The sequence below is a fragment of the Athene cunicularia genome (genome assembly GCF_003259725.1).
Source record: "Athene cunicularia isolate RWA chromosome 3 unlocalized genomic scaffold, athCun1 chr3_part1, whole genome shotgun sequence".
Classification (NCBI taxonomy): domain Eukaryota; kingdom Metazoa; phylum Chordata; class Aves; order Strigiformes; family Strigidae; genus Athene; species Athene cunicularia.
This window is the reverse complement of record NW_020799097.1, coordinates 90,269,822-90,289,319: the sequence shown is the minus strand read 5'-3', so window position 1 is coordinate 90,289,319 and position 19,498 is coordinate 90,269,822. Positions and strand designations below refer to the sequence as shown.

The following is a 19,498-nucleotide window of genomic DNA, read 5'->3' as shown; positions in this document are numbered from 1 at the left end:
GATCAGGACCGGAATCGACATTGCAGCATGCAGCTTCATTTATTTACAGTCAGATATGCTTCACTCTAACCAAAATCAACACAGTTATATTAGGAATTAGTAACATCAGAACATAGTAAGAAAAAAAAGTACTTGTCATGTACCAATTACTTCTCCTGGTAAATGAAATATACTGAATGAAATATTATGTAGATATAAATAAAATCCATCTCATTTTGCTAAAACCAAACAAAACAAGAAAAATATTTTTAAAATTTAAAAACAGGTAAAATACATAAAATCAGGTTGATAAAATGATAGGAATGAACCTGCAAGGTCTTAGAAAAATTTAGAGGTTTCTGCTCCTTTTGGAAAAAAAGGCTGTCAACCAAAAGAGAGAACAGCTAATGAAAATGTCAGCAGTGGTTCAGCTTCCATCTCTCACTTCACAGTGTGTCATTTCTGCCCTTTTGGGTTCAGTTCCTTATTGCTCAGTTCTCTAAAACTTGAAGTTCCACTTCCCTCTACTCACAGCCAAGCTTGTAAGAAAGGATGAACTTTCAAAAATAAGCAAGGAGGGAAAGAGTGGCTTAAGAAAGTAACTCTCAATCCCTACTAAATCAAAACAAGGTAATAACTAACTGTCTTTATAGTCTGATATTTTAATTAGGTGGGTGTTGCAGTTGGCAATACACAGTCCTTTCTCCTCCCTGTCCCACTAACTGTGATTAGGACTTGTTGCCAAATTGCTCCTAAGTGCAATAGGAGAAGGTTTTCCTATTCCCCCAGACTTTCCCATTCCTCATTACAATGAAGCCACAGGTGTATCCTCACTGTCTTGGTTGCTTCAAACTCAGGCTCGTATTTGTCAGCCTCTGCAGCATAAACCCCGGTACCTGATCAGTTCCAGCATAAATCCACCACAAATCACCACCTCTGCTTAATTTCTAGATATGCGAATGTTTTAGCATTTTAAAGTAAAGCATGAAAGGAAAAAATCCAAAACTCCTGCCCAACAACCCTCCAGTTAAGGCATTTACCTAGAATGAGCTAGGTCATGAGTCACCTCAAGTCTGTGACCTGACTGAGGAAAAGCTGGAATTTCATTGCTACCCTCCCCAGGGAGTAAATTCTGAGAAGTTCATGCTATCCAACACAATAAACACTGGAAAAATTCTGAAATCTACCCTAGTTACACACAGACCTTTCTTACTTCTAGTTTATTTTGTAAAAAAATTCCATTGATGTAAGGAAAGCAAAGAGATTCTTTTTCAGTCCAGACTAGAGATCTGAAAGACAAAGTTAAATAACAAGAACAGAAACAGTATAAAATGATTACATATTAAGAGAGTCCTTTACCTAACGTGACATATTTCGGACTACTCTCGGATGAGTAGGTGGCTTTTATTTGTTTGCAACAAGTGGTTTGTAAGAAATAACATGGCTTTTTTCAAGTTTCACAGGTTCTATCTTTAACTCCAAGACACTGGGTTTTGTCTATGACCTGAACAAACTGTGGTGTTGGGTCAAGCACTGCTGCAGTTAAGATCAGTGTTACAATAGCTAAATGTCAATAGAAACAGGATTTGGTCTGATGGTTCAGACTCCACACTTCAGTATGTTTTGAAATAAAGTGTAGTATTTATTAAAATGACAGTCATTGTCTACACGTCAAAATGGGGCCTGGAAATGAATTCCTTTTAGCATTGTCGGTTGAAGCTTTTTAAAAATATATTAAAAAAAAAAAAAAGTATTCAGTCATTTTGAAATCTCACTTTCCTTTGGTTTGAAATGGGACATTCAAATCCTTATCTGTAATTTGTGTGTGCAAGTTTCAGACCTCCCCAAATGTAGCTACTGCCAAGGGGTAAGAGCAGGGGTTGCAGGGTTCTTTAATACCATTCAAGACCATTTTTATTTACTGGATAGGAAGAGTGCTGTGTCGCATACTAAGCATAAAGCAGAGCAAGAACAGTGTGACAGCCAAGTTAGAATTTCACTTGTGTGTCCATGTCAACATGTCAACCCAGTTTTTGCACAAGAGACATAAGCCTCAATTCTAAGTAGTCAGAACTTAGTTTTTACTTCTCCTAACACAAATACAGCTCTCTTTCTGTCATTCTTAAAATAATTGATAACAATCCTGTTGCTGCTTCCAGCCATCACATACTACAGTAATGAAACTCTCACTTAATTCACACCTTATATGAACTTGTTTCTGTTTTGTATTCTCTCCCTTTTCTTTTACAAAACTGGGGTAACAACGTGCACTTATCTCTATAGACATTAATATTCCTACTGACATTCAACATCTGAATAACTGGAGTGAATTGTAACACCTTCAGTACTTACAGTTAGCAGGTTAATTAAATCCATATTAGGCTCTAAATGATGAGAGGCAGTTTGCAGGGAAACCAGTTCACTCAAGGTGATGGAAAGCTGCTGCATTTTCACTATATTAACTTTGTTCTCATCTATCCAGTCAGGAAAAATGACATGGACGGCAATCAAGTCTTTCAAATGAACTCCTAAAATAGGAATTTTGAAGCCAACACAGTCAGCAAAGGCCTTGCGGTAGTTGCAGTAGTTTCCATTGGAGGAGACCAGCTCTGTCATTTCGTTCCAGTCCTACAAATAGTCAGGGAAGAAAGTCTCTGTGAAAGCATTCACAGCATTTCCTTACTCTTTAAAATGAGTGTAACTCATGTCAGGGTGTTAACAGTGTTAATTTCCTCTCTGACACTCAAGGCACTAAAGCAGAGGATCTCAGTGAGCTAGATCCTTCCCCGCCAAGAGCAATGCAACCGAAGTGCCTTTTAGGATGCCCTGCCATGATCTGAGTACAGTGCTGGTGAGAGACCTGCACTGCAGAACCCACTGGACCTCAAAGAGGTGATGTTCTGCTCAATATGACTATATTCTGGAGTCCACCATACCTTTGTGACTTCTGAAGACAGATGAGAATGAGTTTCTTTCAGGCGAGAAATAGAGCTGTGGCTTAGACCTCCCACAACTGCCATCAGTGTGTTGAAGTTCTGGAGGTGAAGGAGCTTCTGCAGGAGAGATTGATCGTGCATAATTAAAAATTAATGAAATACATGTGGCAGCTATCCAGTGTCACACATGACAAGAGACAGGAGAGAACCTACAACTGCTAAAGCAGAAATCACTAAACCGGGGGACATAGAATGGTTCAGCATTTCTTTTTTTAATTAGCGCAGCTCCACAAGAAACACACAATAGCCACAGTTGTCAATCAGAGAACAACAATAAAAAAAATTTTATAGTTATGTCTGCTAGTTAAAAAATGCAGATATACCACACCTGAACAAATAACTTGCAGTGATGCTGAACATGCTATTCACTGAGGAAGCAGCACAGAGAACATCCAGTTCATTTATTTACTGCAATTCTCTATTTGTATTATTACTTTATGCTGGAGAAAAAAAGACTCAAATGCAAGACTTACCTGTGCAACATTGATAAACTTTGTGATTACTTCTGCCCTTTGCTGGGGTGTTGGTTTGCTGAGAACCATGAGCTGGACCCATTTGGAAATGCCATTAAATAAAGCAATAGATCTCTCCAAAGTAGGATTGTTCTCCAAGCAGCCACGGATTACATAGCTTTGGTAGTCTGTGAACTAATAGAGGAAAGGCATTTTCAGAGAAATGGTGGACAACTGAAGAATCATACTGAAGCTTTCATCAGTTTTTCCTTTTAAAGCTCCTGTTGTTTAGAAACTGATCAAGACTCAAGGTCAGCAGACCCTGCTGCACATCAGTTCTTTCTTAAAATTTTGTCGTTGGTGGTGATTTTTTTATTACTTAAATGTCAATTAAAAAATTCAGTGTTTGTGTGTCAGGTAATATAGCAGCATCATGATGAGCACGATAAGCATGATTACTGCTTCCACGGAATCATCTTTCCCATAATTTATTCAACACGTAAAATATTTATTTTGTGTAGTTTTACTTGGTATCTTCATGGCATGGTACTCTATAGGAATTATCTAGTGCTGCAAGCAAGAAGCATATAAGTAAGAGCTTTTATTCCACTCCAATATCCTGACCAACTGCATTGTTGATGTGAAGAGGGAAATCTTTACATCTTACTGAAATCACTAAGAGCTCTGTCACTCTTTACAGGAGCTTGAACTGCATCCCAAGAAGCTAACTATGAAGTAATTATCTTCTTCCTCTGTCAAAAAAAAAAATCTGTAGCACAAGGAGCTATTTCCACTGAATCCTGCTTCTTTTTGTGTTATTGCTCAGTCCCTATATGTTTGTGGACATAGTTCTACACGGGAGAGCTACAGCTCCCAAGAATTAGATTTCCCTAAATGTTTGGAAACTTATGACATAAATTAAGCTTCTGCAGGGATTTGATAGCAATGCCAGCCAACACAGGTTTCTTGGACTTAGCTGATCAAAAATTGCTTGCTAGAAGACCATATGATGGCATATGCTCTTACACAGCAGATGCTCCTCTCAGAGCTGCAGATAAACAGTATCTGTGTTCAGATACTTTTAAACGTTTTCTGCTATAGTTAACATTGCCTTTGCTTCTCTCCCACATTTTTTTAATAGGTAAAACCAAAGACATGATTCAGACTAATAATCTTTTACAGTTCTATAGCTTTGAGATCACACTTTTGTGGACCTTGCAAAAATAAATGGCACTCAGATTTGTTTACATATGTTTACAGCATAAACATCTCTGGTCTCATTAACATCTCCAAATAAACGCTAGTTGTTTCTCTGTAGCAGTTCTCAGTTTTCTTTAAATTAGATTAGTGATACTGGGCTCATTTTTCAACCTCTACATTTTGAGGCGTGTCCTTCACATTATTTCCTGGAAATGTACCATGCTTACAACTTTTTGGTTACCAGTCTCATATAAACAAGCAACACATTTTTCAAACCTCTTTAGTGCATTATAGGATAGTTTAAGAGTAATTAACTCTAACTGGTTGCAGAGAAACATCTGAGAGCACTAAATTCAAGCCAAAGAATGAACAGACAAATTAGAAATGGAAAGGAAAATCCGAACTTCATTGCAGGTCTGAGTTTTCTTTCTGGAATTCCCAAAGGAATTAAAATATATCTTAAGTCCAGTTAGAAATCCACCCTTTTTTTCTTGTCCCTCCCTCTTTCTTTGAGGTTAGCATTGCACAGATCACGGTAGGGTGTTTTCCCATGATTTGAAGTCTAGAGTAATAAACCTTTGGACGTTATTAAATGACGTCAAAAGCGATTCTATTTAGACTGGTCTCAGCTCCTCATTGATCTCTTTTTCCTTCCTCTCTTGAAACAAACAAAAAGCCTCATATATTTTTCTTAGTTTGGAGTTTGATTTCTTTCATGCTCCTAAATACTAAAAATGTCTCGTTTTCTGAAGAGAACTTGTCATCTTGAGAATTTACTGATTGCATTTGCCACCAAATACAGTAGCATCATGTGACCTTTTCATATGTATATTTGCCAGCAGAAAACAGCATTTCTTTTGGCATTTGGGTCACTAATTTGTTTTGCTTTAGCTTCTACTTCCATTTTCATCCATTTTCACCTCTTTTACATGTACAATCCTGTGTGAAAAGAAACAACTGTAACTGAATTTTCCTCAGTGCCAAAATGGGAAAAGAAGGAAAAAGAAGTTGTGCTGCCTCTGTTCTTGCAGGTTTTCAAGAGCCAACTGGCTAAATCCCTGAGGAGCATGATCTATCTCAGAGCTGAACTCTGCTTTGAGAAGGGGCTTGGCCTAGAGGCCTCCTGAGATCCCTTCCAACCTGGATTATCTTCTGATCCTAAGTCAGCAAATGAAAGGACAGTTTCTGAAGTGGTTGGGAGTGAATGGAGACTACAAGAGGACTATATATATTTCCATCTCTTCAAAAATTATTCATTGCAAAGACTCTGATGTTTCCTGAAAATTTAATTAACTATTTTCTTCAGAGGAAAAAGAAACACCTGAAGATTTTTAACAATAACATTAGTTTAATCAATTGCTACAAAACATGGCTGCAGTAGCTTTTAGCAGTAATTTTTGCCCAAAATTTCTCCATGATATTAACTTCTGTCACTAAAAGCATCAATCATGGAAAAGATCAATGAAGTGCTGTTGTAGCCATGGCTATGTACATTATATGAAAGATTATAAAGCTTTACTACACTGAAATGTAGAGGGGAAAAAGTCATAAATGTTAAACCACGTGAACATTCTTTTAGGACAGGCTCCTAATTACAAGTGTCACAGTATAGGCTTCTTACAGAAATTCTCCTAAAAGATTTGTGCTCCAGAAAAGTGAGGTGTTCAGCTAGCTCAATGGGCTCCAGATGGTCAAACAGCAGGCAGGCTTTTCCTTTCTTGGAAATCCTCTTCCTCTGTGTAACTCTTCTCATCCAGTCATAGGAAGGACTGCAACAGAAAATAGGTACAATTCTCATTTCTGCTTAGGTACAATGTGAGTTTGCACACATAGTAAAAAATACCAAGAGAGAGATCAGATGTTTTCTGATCTGTGATATCCAGTAATAAACACACAGAGTAAAACCCATTCAGGTGCATAACAGAAGAGTTTCGGAGACGCTACTGCAAATGATAAATAATAGCAGGTTTTTGTCAGAAGAAAAGGACAACATACTCTTTTCTAGGTCACACCAAATTCTGATACAGAATAAAAAAGACGTGACTAACATCAAGGCTTAATTTTCACTCTGTAAGACCACAGGTCCATGAAATAATGGAACATCAGAAACTGTCAGTCAAACAGCTAACAAAATAGTAAGAAGTGGGTGGACAAAAAGGCAAATAATTTGCTTACAACCAGTGGAATAATTCCTACTCATATACAGTAAAAGCACTTCAGAGAGCAGAATGAGGTTGCTAACAGTATTTTAAAATTAAGGTTTAAGAGACAATATTCATCTGATTTCACTGATACTGTTCTTGAAGGAAGTCTTGCAACTTTCATTGACATTAGCAATGCTGTCCTTCCAGGTTACTATGACATTTTTAAATAAGGAAAAATCACTATGCATGTGCCATATTTTAAAAGAAAATCTACAATATCAGATGAGATACAAGAGTCTGTCTGGTGATGTTTAAAGGGTAATTTTTGTTTCAGTGTGTCAAGGAAATAGTAATGTAATCATTCTGATTCCATAATACTACAGATGTGAATGCTAAAGATCATCCAGTTAAATCACAGAAAAGAAGTACACAGAAAGCCATTAGAAAAAATTAGCAGGTTACTGATGAAACAACAAAAAAGCTTCCCTAAGAAAATGCAAGATTTACACAACATGCCAGTCACTGCATTTCTTGTCATTCTATATGAAAAAATATAGGAAAAAAGTAATATTAATCACTTAATTTGCACTAGCTTTGTCAGGAAAATAATTTATTTCCTGTTTATGTTAAAAACTTACATACAGATAAGAATCTTCTGTTTACTGTGACACTACAACTAGAATTTCAAATTTTTAGTAAATTCAAATTTAGAAGACCATCTTTTTGTAACTGCTTTTTTGCCCTCTCAAGATCAAGATGACCTGTAATATTTTTATATTTTGCACAGAACTAGAATTCTGCAGTTACAGACACAAGCTCATAACATCCTTACATGCTGGAGATATCAATGAGATGGATGTGATCCTCATATCCGAGCTGGCTGGCTACTTCTCGAAACTCTTCAGTCAAACGAATCAGCCCAAGATCCAAGTTAAACTCTGCAGGAAATTCCAAAATCCAGTATCTGAAATCCACAGACAGCAGTTTAGAGATGCCCACAGATTCAATGGCTGCATATCTATACTCACATTTTATTCAATAGGACATAAATATTTCAGACCCAATGGCTTTTGGGCAGAGATGGTGGACTACCCCAACTTGCTGCTGTGATAATCTGTGACACTGAAGTGGAAAAAGCCACTTTATCATATAATTTCCTTTGGTTAACTCACCACAGCACAGCACAGCAGCATTCTACTGAAATGAGAAACTAAAGTGATGCCTCAGGTGACACACAAAAGGCACATACGTGTCATGACTCACACTGCCAGGACACCCAAATGACACTTGCACTTGTCCCTTGTCTAAGTGTGACACTGTATCTACACAGAAAAGATTTTTCAGTGAAAATAAAAATGTGAATTTTGGTGGCAGTTCTACGACAATAACCATGTAAACAAGATATCTCTGCTATTTAAGGGGGTATGGAAAAAGCCTTATCAGTCCTGCTTTCAATACCTCCCTCCCTTTCTTCACAGTGATATAACTTGGTCTAGAGGCAGAAAGAAAAAGCATTTATTTGAGGGAAGTAGGTTATATCATGCTAGCTTAAAAATTCATGCTTTCTCTTTTACAGGGTGTTTTTCCTACACAAGCACAGCCTAACACATGAAAGCTTTCCCATAGAAACAAGGTCAGAGATGGTGCAAGGATCAGGACATAATCAACCTGTAATAGCTTTGGCATCACTAACACACTCCTGTTGTCATAGATTATGTAGGTTGTGTGAACTGAAGACAACAGCCCAGAGACAATCTTCCTCTACCACACTAGACTAGATCTTGAAACAAAATGTATCTCTCCTCTGTGTGGCACTGAACTAGTCTCCTTCTAAGAGATGTCACGCTCAACACCAGGTAAATCATAGTGCAAGTTTTCAGTCAGTTTTTTTAGGTCAATACAGTTAAATGACTTAAAGACTGGATGGCTCAATGTAAACAATTTTTTTTCAAAGCACAGAAATTCACTCTTCAATATGGACTGGAGATCAAGGTGTGTTTTGTTTTGTTTGTTTGTTTTTTAAAAAAAAACAAAACCAAACAAACCCAAAAGAACCTTTATATTTCCATGTTTTAGTTTTAATTACATTGATAGTATTCACAGAAGCATAAAACCAAAATGCTAGGGGACCAGAACCACGCTCACCTCATGAAGTAGCAGATTTTTAATCTGAATTCGTTGCAGTTCTCTCCATTGGCATCTCTATATGTAGGCTAGTTAAAGAAAGCTTTGTGTGCCTTGAGTCAGTAATGCTGTTTTTAACCCACAGAAGGCTCTGACTCCAGACAAGATGCATAAAAACCAGTATCAAACTTTTCTTCTAGAGATAACCAGAGTCACCTCTGTTAGCTCTGATATTTCATTCACTTTCATAGCACCTTAGGGGACAAAGACCATTTCCTGGCTGCCACTTTTTTTTCCCTAGCAAAAATGCCTCTATTATACTGTTCTGAATATTTTGCTGAATGGTTTCTTGCCAGCTCTGTCTAACCAAATACAACAATACTTCTGATTACTGAAGTCTATAAGAGGTATAAATGACATGTAGATTCTTAGCTAACACTGAAAGTTCATATCAGTCCGAGGCTAGCCAGCCATTACACATTTGAAAAGTTACCTTGGCAATATATTTCCACTTATTCAAAGTATGCCTCAGCAAACTTGTATATATGGAAAACCAATAGCAGAAAGAAGCTCATAGACTTCCACCTTTTAGGCTGAAAAAAATCTCACCCTTAAACCTTGTTTGTCACTAATTAATTGAGACAATTTGACATGCAGTCACAGAAATAATCTGCCTTTGACTTTGTTATGCCAAATTGCAAGTATGTCAAATTGCAAGTCTTCCTGAAAGGATATGTGGACAGAAGCTTGCCAGCCAGCTCTGTGGAAGGCAAATACCACCGGTGCATTAAAAGAAAGGTTCTTGGCAAATGGCTGGAGCACTGATTTCCTTTGTCATCTGCAAAACAGAAACGAGTGAGTTAACCACATTATTCCTGAACAGAGAGGAGCTTTTATTCTCCAAGTGGAGTCAGAGAGAAAGGATCAAAAGTGGAAAGGTTGGGCCATTATCTACCAAATAGTTAGGAAACAAAACCAAAGAACACAATTGCTCCTTTAGTGATAACTACACCTTGATTGTAGTGTTAGGTTAAAAAAAATAACCAGTGTAGATAATTGGTAATAGAATAACAGGTATGGACAGCACTATGCTGAACATTATACAAAGAGAATGCCAGTAACCCAAAGAACAAATCCCAGATTAGTCCACCAAAAGGGTAGGGAGATGATTTATGTATAACCCATTCCAATATTTGTTTTATTGCAGCTTTATGTTAACAATTAGATTGTTAAAACAGGTATCTGCCTCAAGGAATTCAATGTCAAAGCAGCACCTCACATCTGTGCACAGGGTTCCATCTCCAGCTGCCATACAGCCCCTTGTGCCTTTGCAAGGTAGCCACTGAAACTATAAGACAACTTACTCCCTGGCAACCTGGCTGACCATCAGTGTTCCTCAACATCTGCAACCTTGGGTTATGCTCTGTCTGTCACTCTTTAAAAGACAGTAGTTGATATTCATGTATGAAATGGGAACCACAGATGGATGACAGTTGTCAGGAGTGCGCATACAAGAAAGAGAGACACGACTTGCAACAGACAACAAGTGTACAGGCCCTGATACCTCTCATTAGCTATCTACAAACAGGGATACATGGGGATGCCCTACACTCAGTAGCAAGATCTGCCCCTTAATTATTTAATCTCTCTCACCTTTAGATACTTGTTTCTCTCCACAAGGGAAAAAAACCCTTAATTTACCTCATTCCAGCCTAAAGGTGTCTTGCTTTTCAAGAGAATCTAAATGTAGCTTTGTGAATTAAGGCCCCATTTCAATGCGTTTAAGCCCATCCATGAACTCATCTGACTGCAATGTGACATATATCATGGTTAATGGTGCTATGGATCAGGGTCTATTTCATCACTTCTTTCCCTCAGACCTGGTACATCACATTTAATAAGAGTTAAAAGATTACATGAGCCTTAAGTCATACTATTGCCAATTATTCCATGATGATTCAGAAAACCTTTCAAAAAAATGACTGGTCAGAAAGGCAGCTGTGTAACCACTCAAGACAAAGATCAATGCCAGAAATAACTCCTTGAATAATTCAACTAAACATTTCTCTTGGTGAAGGCCAGCATTTTAAAAACCACTATGCCCATCATTGTGCATTATCTGTATTAAGAAAATTTAATACAGTCTGCATATGATTAAAATTCTGGCCCATGTGATTCTGGGCCAAAATGAAACATGGAAAATTTTACAGAACAGGAATGTTGTTTGCCAAGGGAAAGACTGGCTAAATCAGAGAACAGCAGGGGTTATATTATAAGATGAATCTCAAGAACAGCAAAGTAAAATATTGAAAAAGCATACCAAACATTTCAATACAAGCGTTCAAAAGCTCATCTAATGTTGCAGCCTTTCCAAGTGTGTTTGACCCCATTGTCCTTTAATGTTGTCAAAAAATAAGAGACATTTTCACCAACTAGAAGGATGCTTCTTCAGCTGCACAGCTTTTTCACTTTATTGTTGGTTGCATTCTTAGCTGGACTTCAAGGAAAATCTGAAGAAAGTAAAAGAAATCATAATTATATGACTATGTGGAAGATTTATCAGGATGCAATGTTTACAGTTCAGCTCATCTTTCCTATAAACTGTTTTTTCTCCACATGATACAGAGCACGTGAAAGACTGCTGTAAGCTTTCCCTACATTCCAGCCTGTGTTTTTAAGTGTTGTCCAATTGTTTGTCCACTAGCACAAAATAAATCCATAGCTAGCATCATAAAACAGAAACCAGATGGTAAATGAGGGCATGCATGTACAGTGACGCACATTTTGTTCAGGTCATTTTATTTACACTTGATAAGTCACATTTTGTTAATAACCCTGCTTTTATGTTTTTAAGCATAACTGGTTTTTTTTTTCCTAAGGTTGCTGGTTCATGGTAATGTTAATGGTGTTAATTGGCACAGGCCATATAAAATATTTAATGAAGTTCATAGCAAACATTAAACTAGGAGGCGATTTTTCAAAGAAACTTAAGATCAGTCCCTACAGCTTTTCTAAATAAATCTTCCCACGGTATCTCACAGAAAGCTGAACACACAGAGAAACTTCTAAACTGTAGCATACATCTACCACACATTTAATTATCAAATATCCATTTACCAGAAAGACACGCAAAATACCCTGTTACAAGTTTTCAGAAATAATTTTTTGGGTTATATTTAAAGAAGAAATCAGTATTTTATTACCTATCTGTGACTAAGCCCCACTACTGCCTGACCCCTAGCAAGTGTTTGAGATGTGACAAATAACAAAGTACATCCAGCAAGTTTTCTAGGAAAAAAAGCCAAAAGTAGAGTTAAAACAGTCCTTGAAGCAAAACAATGAAGGAATTTGTGAAGGTGCTTTTTAGAAGTTGTTGCCTGTACATAACTTTTTGATGTTGGTCATGCAAAGCACTAAGGAAGCATATACATGCCTTAATTCATACAGAAATCTAAAGTTTTTTCAAACCTACCGTATCATAGACCTCATACTGCAAATTCAGTTCTGACAGGAGTGGCATCCTTCACCCTTTTTACTAACCCACCCTGACCCTCTCCCAAATGCCACTGTTACAATAAGCACAAAGTGCTTTGAGCTAGGTCCCTGTGAGCTTGCAGCCCCTGCAGACATCACCATGGGCCAGCCACCCAAGGGACACCAGACAGTGGGCATCCTTGCTGGCCTTGCTGGTGCCACCTCAGCCACCCAGCTCACATGCAGAGCATGGTTAGGCATGTTCCTTTCTCAGCAAAAGGTAGGGTCAACTTATCCTAACACAGCTCCAACCTCCCAGGAAGAGCATAAAATGTTTCTTGTTCAGACTAGGTGACACTACTGAACTGACCATGTCCAGGCTGGTTCCGAGGTGCCAAGGCCAACTAGCAGGGTGGCTTGTACCTCCACCAGTGAAGTCTCTCAACCTCCCAAACAGAGTTGGCACCTGCAAAGTGCCTATTGCTGGTTTATGCTAACTCCTACCTGCACCTGAGATCCACTTAGAAGACCACTGGCTGGTAAGAGAACCTCCAGCAGCACAGTGTATTGCATCCCAGCACCTGGAAAATTGTCCCACACTGGATAATTCTCTACAGACCTGGCTTCATAGTCCTGCAGGGCCCAGGCTGCTCTAAGCATGCAGCACTGTTTTGCTTGGAAGACCTTCAAAATGTATCATTCAGCCCAAATTACTATCATTTTTTGATGGGTGCCTACAGCCAGGTTATTTCTCATGCCATCCAACAAATGATTTAGCTATGACACACTTTTCCCAAAACTGAGAGAAGGATCCTGCAGGAAACAAGCACAGCTCACCAAGCAGGGAGTTTCTACAAGTCTGTGCACACGATGCTGCAGCAGCCCAGGTCAGTCAACAGGAAACATGAGCCGAGAGCTGCAAGCATCAGGTGTGCCCTGCCAGTGCCTTCCTCCTAGCTGGAAGAAAGCACTTTCCTCTGTTTGAGTTTGGTGGTATAGAACTCCCTCTTGAAGGAACACACATCTGTTTTTCCAGGAATTAGGAATTGAGCTGAGCTCCTATTTGCAACTAACTGGGGGAAAACTACTTTCACACAACAGTAAGCAGCCAGAGCGCTCACCTAAAAAAAAGGGGGAAGGTGGGTACACCGTGGTCCTTGCTTCGAACCCACACTTGGCATTGTAGCAGGTGTCCATCCTAACTGTTAGGTCTGGGGCTAGGCTGGGCAGCCTCAACCCCTTCTGCAAAAGCTGTGCCATTGCACAAAACCCAAAGTTGTCTAAAGTGAACCAGAGAGAGCATGCAAGGAGATACATGGCTCTCTAATCTGCTGGTCAGGCCACACATGAGCCAGGGTCACCCTAGGTTCAGTCTTTCTTCACAGGACTGTTTATGTATTTAAAGGGAAAAAACCAAAGTAGAGCATTTGCTTGGTTTACTTGCTTTGAGAGTTAGCCAGCATCTGAACAGTGTTTTTCAAGATCACAACTTTGGCACCTAACTTTTGCTAGAACCCCACTTGGGGCATGTTTGTCCTTTTCAACTATCTCAAAATCCTTCTCTAAGTGCTTAAATTACCGGCTTGATTTTTCACAGAGCCAGATATCTAGCTATTTCAACTTCATCTGACTGTTTTTTTTCAAGAGGAGAAAAATAAAATAAATTTTACATGGGCTATTTCAAAATATTTTTCACCCAGCTCTTTAAAAATAGAATCAAGAGAAGCCATTACATTTTCTGCCTCTCCCTTGAAAACGGCTAGCATGAAATGTAATAGGGGAAGAGATTTGTTCTTTTTCAGTTTTGCTAGTATTACCATCCTCTATAACATAGAGCATAGGAGATTGTCATTCCTATCTTCTGTTGGCAACAGTATTACGGCAGCTATGTAGTAATCAACAAATATTTCTCCATGTAAAACTGCAAGATTTTTTTTTTAATTACATGACAGCTACTTTACCGGTAGATACCTAGATCCTGATGTTACAGTGCCATTCCCCCAAACAGTCTATCTGACCATTAAATGATTTTATTGTCATAACGCTTCTAAAAGAAGAATAAAACATTTCCACTGAAGGCAGAACTGGCTGACTGGGCTAAACTACATATTCACAGCCGAGCCAAAACCTGATATCACATCTCTTGACTGCAGACTCCAACGACTATGACCATTACATCACTACTTGTGTGATTAAGCACTGCTGTTTTACTAGAACAATAAATGTGTTGTCTATATCATGCCACAATGGTATACAACCACACCAACACCTCTAGAGATGGATGAATAAAGTACAACTATTAATTTCACCTACATAAATTAAATAAATTATATTTTGATAGTCAACGGCTTGACATGAGAAGAATAAAACAATCATATATATAATGTATATATATACACATGTATAATAATGTGTATATATAACAATGTATAATATATGTATAAATATATATATAATACATGTAAAGAAATAAAAACTTTGAAATAAGTGGTTGCTATTAAAAAGTTAATTGCCAAAGGTGCAATTTGACTTCCAAATAAGGATAGCCTAGAGAATCTCTGCCCCCAGGTGCTTCCTAATGTAACTCTGAGACATCTCATTGTGTTCATCCGTTTCAGGAGGATTCAGGAAAGCTGGATAAGAAAAACAGCTCACTCAGTGACATCACACAGTTAGTGAATGATTGCATACTACAGTGAAACAAACAAAAAAATTCCCTTATAATAGAATTATAAATCCTACTGGGTTTACCATGGTTAACAGAGGCTATTAAGGACACAGGAGGCACGCAATCCTCCCCAGCTATCCATTCTCATTTCTTAACTGGGTCACTTGAAATGACAGACTCCACTACGTGTCTTGCTGGGACTTCAGGGGAATAGTCAGGAGTGGGTGAAGGACAGTAGGAAAATTATCAATGTAAGTCTTAGTGTTCCGTCAAAGACTGCAGCTTTGTCTAAAGGACCCCCTTCATTTAGGTAACAGGTACAATCATAAAATTCCTATGAACCAAGTCATGGTATCAGGCATGTCATGCTTTATTTCATGAAATATTACCATTACGGGATGTGTACTTCCTACTTAGGGGGAAAGCAGAAATATCTGCAGTGATGTGCCCAGAGGTTAGAAGTCCCTGGTGGACTGAACTACAAGACAGAGCCCCTTTCAAGTCTTGCCATCACCCTGACTGCCACATGCACACACCTACTTTGAGCAAATGGTTTTACTTAGCATTCTTGTGCAGTGTAACTGCATTTTGTGTTCAACATTTTGGAGGTCTTGAGATAACACTATTGTTGAAGATCTTGATAGATGTATTTAAAACCAGTGTGTAGGCTGTGAGCTCCTGAGACAGACGTTGGCCAGGTGTAATACATTCATTTTTAAAAGAAACAGGGTACCCTGCCAGTAAACTCGTGGTCTAATGCAAAAGCATCAAATGGTGTGAACAGAGTGGGGAGCAAGCAGTCAAGTTTTAAATGTTGGCTACTGTCATTAGTAAAATCAAAAGACATCACTTTTACTGCTGGAGGCTACGAAGGGGAAGTCCACACCTACAAGTTATGGCAGTTTAATATTAAAATGTCAAGCCAGCACAAATCCCTGTGTGGGCACCTTCACATAGATTTCAAGCAAGTTGTATTGGTTACAGGTGCAAGCTAAACCAATAAGTTGGGTTTAAATAGGCTTAAATTTGACATACAGAGTAATATTTATTTAGCTAAATGAAATTTAAACTGCTTTTTAGCCAAGCCAAAGTAAATATGCATGTAGCATTTTCCCCATTAATTAAAAGTGGGCTATTTTCCTTCTACTTGGGGACAATAAATAGAGCCACACACAAACAGTTCAACTCTGACACAGAGGCACCTCTATGGGTCTCAGTTTATCCATAAACTTTCCAGAGGCCTGCACACAAGAGACTCATATTCTTTACAAGATCAGGACATTCTTGAGGGTTTAAGTAAGCCAGACGTCCCCTCATCTCCCCCTCCTCCAAGCCTACACCACATAACACTGAATGCTTGCATTAAATGGCTTCCACCTGGCTGCTGCAGAAAGAGTGCTATATGTGAGCAGCTGAACTGGGAAACAAACAGTAGCAGTATGCAGAAAAAGAAGCCAAGAAGAAATCAGGAGCCTCATGAGAAGGTTTAAAGGTAACTTCCCTTGCTACAGCTTTTTCCTTTACCCTGTCTTGCTTGTGTCCAAGGCAAGCTCTTCAGGACAGAGTTCATCTGCTACCCTGTAGATGTAGTGGCAGCTCTCACAAATGAGGCCCTTTCTTGTGATTAGTCTCCAGGCATATTAGTGTAATTACCGTAATAAGAATCCCAGCTGGGACATATAACAGCTGCACCTTTGCCTACACAGGTGCAGTCGAGATGTCTGTTTGGGCTCAAGTCAACAGGTCTTAGGTAGCCTAATGCATAGTTCCTGAAGTTTTTCCTCTCCAAGCAGTTAAATGTTTCTTGTAGGTGGTCAGTACCAGTTTATTTACTACAGTACACACAAGTCCATTTCTAGACAACTCTGAGCAAGTGACATGGTCAGGTTTCTCCAGCATCTGACACATGCCAAACCTGTGCTAAGCAGGAAAGGGCAATGATGCTGGGCTGTCAGGCAGCCTAATTGCTACTGCTTCTGTCCCAGTCCATGACCTCAACCATCACATGCAGCTGGCTGCAGGATAGCACATCTGGCTTACCCATGACGTTTGTCATGTGGAGCGAGGACACAGAACAAGGGAGAGATTGTGGCACTGCTCCATGAACGCAAGATACAAGCTTTGCTGCGGGCAGGAGAGGAATGAAAATGAAATATGAGAGTCTTGGGCTCATCCAATGTGACTCACCAGTACTCATTCACCTTTGCTACACACCTTCAGACAGTAGTTACACAATAAATCTATTACTTTGATTCACTCTTTTTCTGAATCAAAGGGGAACTTTAGAAGACACTAAACAAAGTGAGACGTCTGTGTCTGAAAAGGGGAGAGGACAGGGGAATGGTTAATTGTACACGGCTGGTGGATGGCTAAAACCAAACCTCATATCAACAACAGACACTATACAGGGGACGTTTGTTGGCTCCTAAGCTCTCAGACTCCATGGGATAAAGTTTCACCTATTCTATTTCATTTGCCTGCCAATTAAAATAAATATTTAATTACTAATTTGGGTATTGGGAAACAAGACAAATTTTAAAACACCTTTCCTCCCACTTTCCTGGATCAGCTTCACTCCAGACACCTCTCCTTCCCCCCTTGTTATTGCTGCAGGTTGCACCCAGTCCCTTCAGTGAGACAACAGGCAGTGCAGGTCAAGGTCAGTATGCCGCACTTTCTCTCTGCTGCTCCTTCCTTGTCCTATGCTCCAGCATGGGTCCTCTATGGGCCACAGTCCCTTCAGGGAAGTACCTGCTCTGCCACACAGCACCTCCTTGTCCTCTGACCCCTGTTATTCCCTCTGTTCTTCCCTCCTCCTCTCTATTCCTTTGTCCCTGTGTTCCCTCTCCTTTGGCATTTTTTGCCTTTACTTAAATTTATTTCACAGAGGTGCTACCAACTCAGGTCAGCTATGGCCTGCAATGGGTCCCTTGCAAAGACAGCAGGAAGTGGCTGTGTTTGACACAGGGCAAGCCCTGATCTCCCTTAGAGAGGTCATGACTGCAGTCCCCCTGCTGCCAAAACCTTACCATTTGCATCCAATATAGCCTCTAAGGGATGAGAATTTGTCACCTTAGCATAAAAGTTGGCAGGTTACAAACTGTCAAAATGTATTTCATCATGCTTAATTTGGAGAGAAGAGTTCATTGAGCTAAATATTTACTTTCAGGTCATCAGAGGTCACCCAATTAACATAGAAGGGTATTATAAATGGTTTCAGGGCCTAGACACATCTACTATTCTATAGGAACATATAGGTTCAATGAATAGGACCATACATAAGGAACCAAGTGGATATATACAGATCCACTCATATGCACTACCAGACTAGTAGCTCAGAGCCATATAACTGCTTGTAGAAGTTCATAAATTAGCATATGAGGTACAATACATGCTGACCTAACATAAAAGAGAAGCTTACAGAAATCACAAGGAATGCTAATGGACAGTCACACGACCAAATATTTTCAGTAATCAGAAAGTCACTTGATTAAGGTTTGAGCTGCTTAGACAGCATTTTGTTTAGCATTCTTATCTCTTTCTGTGAAATATAACCAAGATGATTTCTGAGGTAACAGAAAAAACTCCAGGTTTCCCCACTTATAAGCCCCCTAAAATAATGGATAACTTGATAGCTGGATTTGTAAAAACAACAAAGGTTTCATTCTCAATTGCAATTCTAGCATTTCATGGAACGGGTTATCTATCACAGCTCAGCTTTGTTCCATCCACTTCTACACTTGTTTCCTCAATTTACCGTGTTGACATCTGCCTCTATGACTGTAACTCCAGCTAATAATGGCTGTAAAATCTGAACATACATCCTTGAGTTATTTCATGTACTATGATGATATCTTACTTCCACTTTCCATATGTCAAGGTAGTACAATTGCCCAGAGTGCATCAGGTTAGAAGGAAGAGCTAAAGGAAGGCTTTAGTTCATTTTCAAAAAGAGGAAAACTTTCAGCCATGCTTCTCAGTATATGTGTCACAAAAACTTGCTGTTGTCTTGCTACTTCCAGTAAAGCAAAAATAAAATTACAAGTATCAGACATTTGATTAATGTGTATGATGCCAGGGGACGCAGCTCTTCTGAGAATCTTTGCCCTTCAGATATGTTAGAGATCTCCAACACCAAAGTACAACCCTTCAGGAGAGGGCAGGTAACAGCAGTAAGAGTTCACATACTCTAACTCAGTCTGTTTCCAGAAACCAAATCAATACACTGTCAATACATCTTACCATTTATACCACTGCCTGTAAGCCTTCAGGGAAACTCTTGGCAATTACCTCTGCTATTCACAGACTTGCATACAGCTCTTTACAGTCCTTCATGAATAAGTGTGCTTTGTTAACCTAATCACATAGGTCAAGTCAGAGGAAAAAAAACCACCTTATCAGCATATATTCTTGACTGGTTACACTGTTAAATGCCTTTAGTGACACGGGACCAGCCCCCCC

The 19,498-nt window shown here is 39.1% G+C and overlaps 1 protein-coding gene across 4 annotated transcripts in view; it reads right to left on the bottom strand.

The window, feature by feature from the left end:
• RASGRP3 (RAS guanyl releasing protein 3) overlaps positions 1–19,498 on the bottom strand; it is a 64,362-nt gene that overhangs the window by 21,432 nt on the left and 23,432 nt on the right. For all 4 annotated transcript variants that reach the window (XM_026846081.1, XM_026846082.1, XM_026846080.1 and 1 more), the window contains exons 2-9: positions 11,216–11,405; positions 9,631–9,733; positions 8,917–8,979; positions 7,604–7,735; positions 6,249–6,396; positions 3,449–3,622; positions 2,916–3,032; positions 2,332–2,607 (exon numbers count right to left, since the gene is read on the bottom strand). In XM_026846081.1, the coding sequence (XP_026701882.1) occupies positions 2,332–2,607; positions 2,916–3,032; positions 3,449–3,622; positions 6,249–6,396; positions 7,604–7,735; positions 8,917–8,979; positions 9,631–9,733; positions 11,216–11,285 (1,083 nt within the window). In that variant the 5' untranslated portion in view covers positions 11,286–11,405. The remainder of the gene's footprint in view (positions 1–2,331; positions 2,608–2,915; positions 3,033–3,448; positions 3,623–6,248; positions 6,397–7,603; positions 7,736–8,916; positions 8,980–9,630; positions 9,734–11,215; positions 11,406–19,498) is intronic.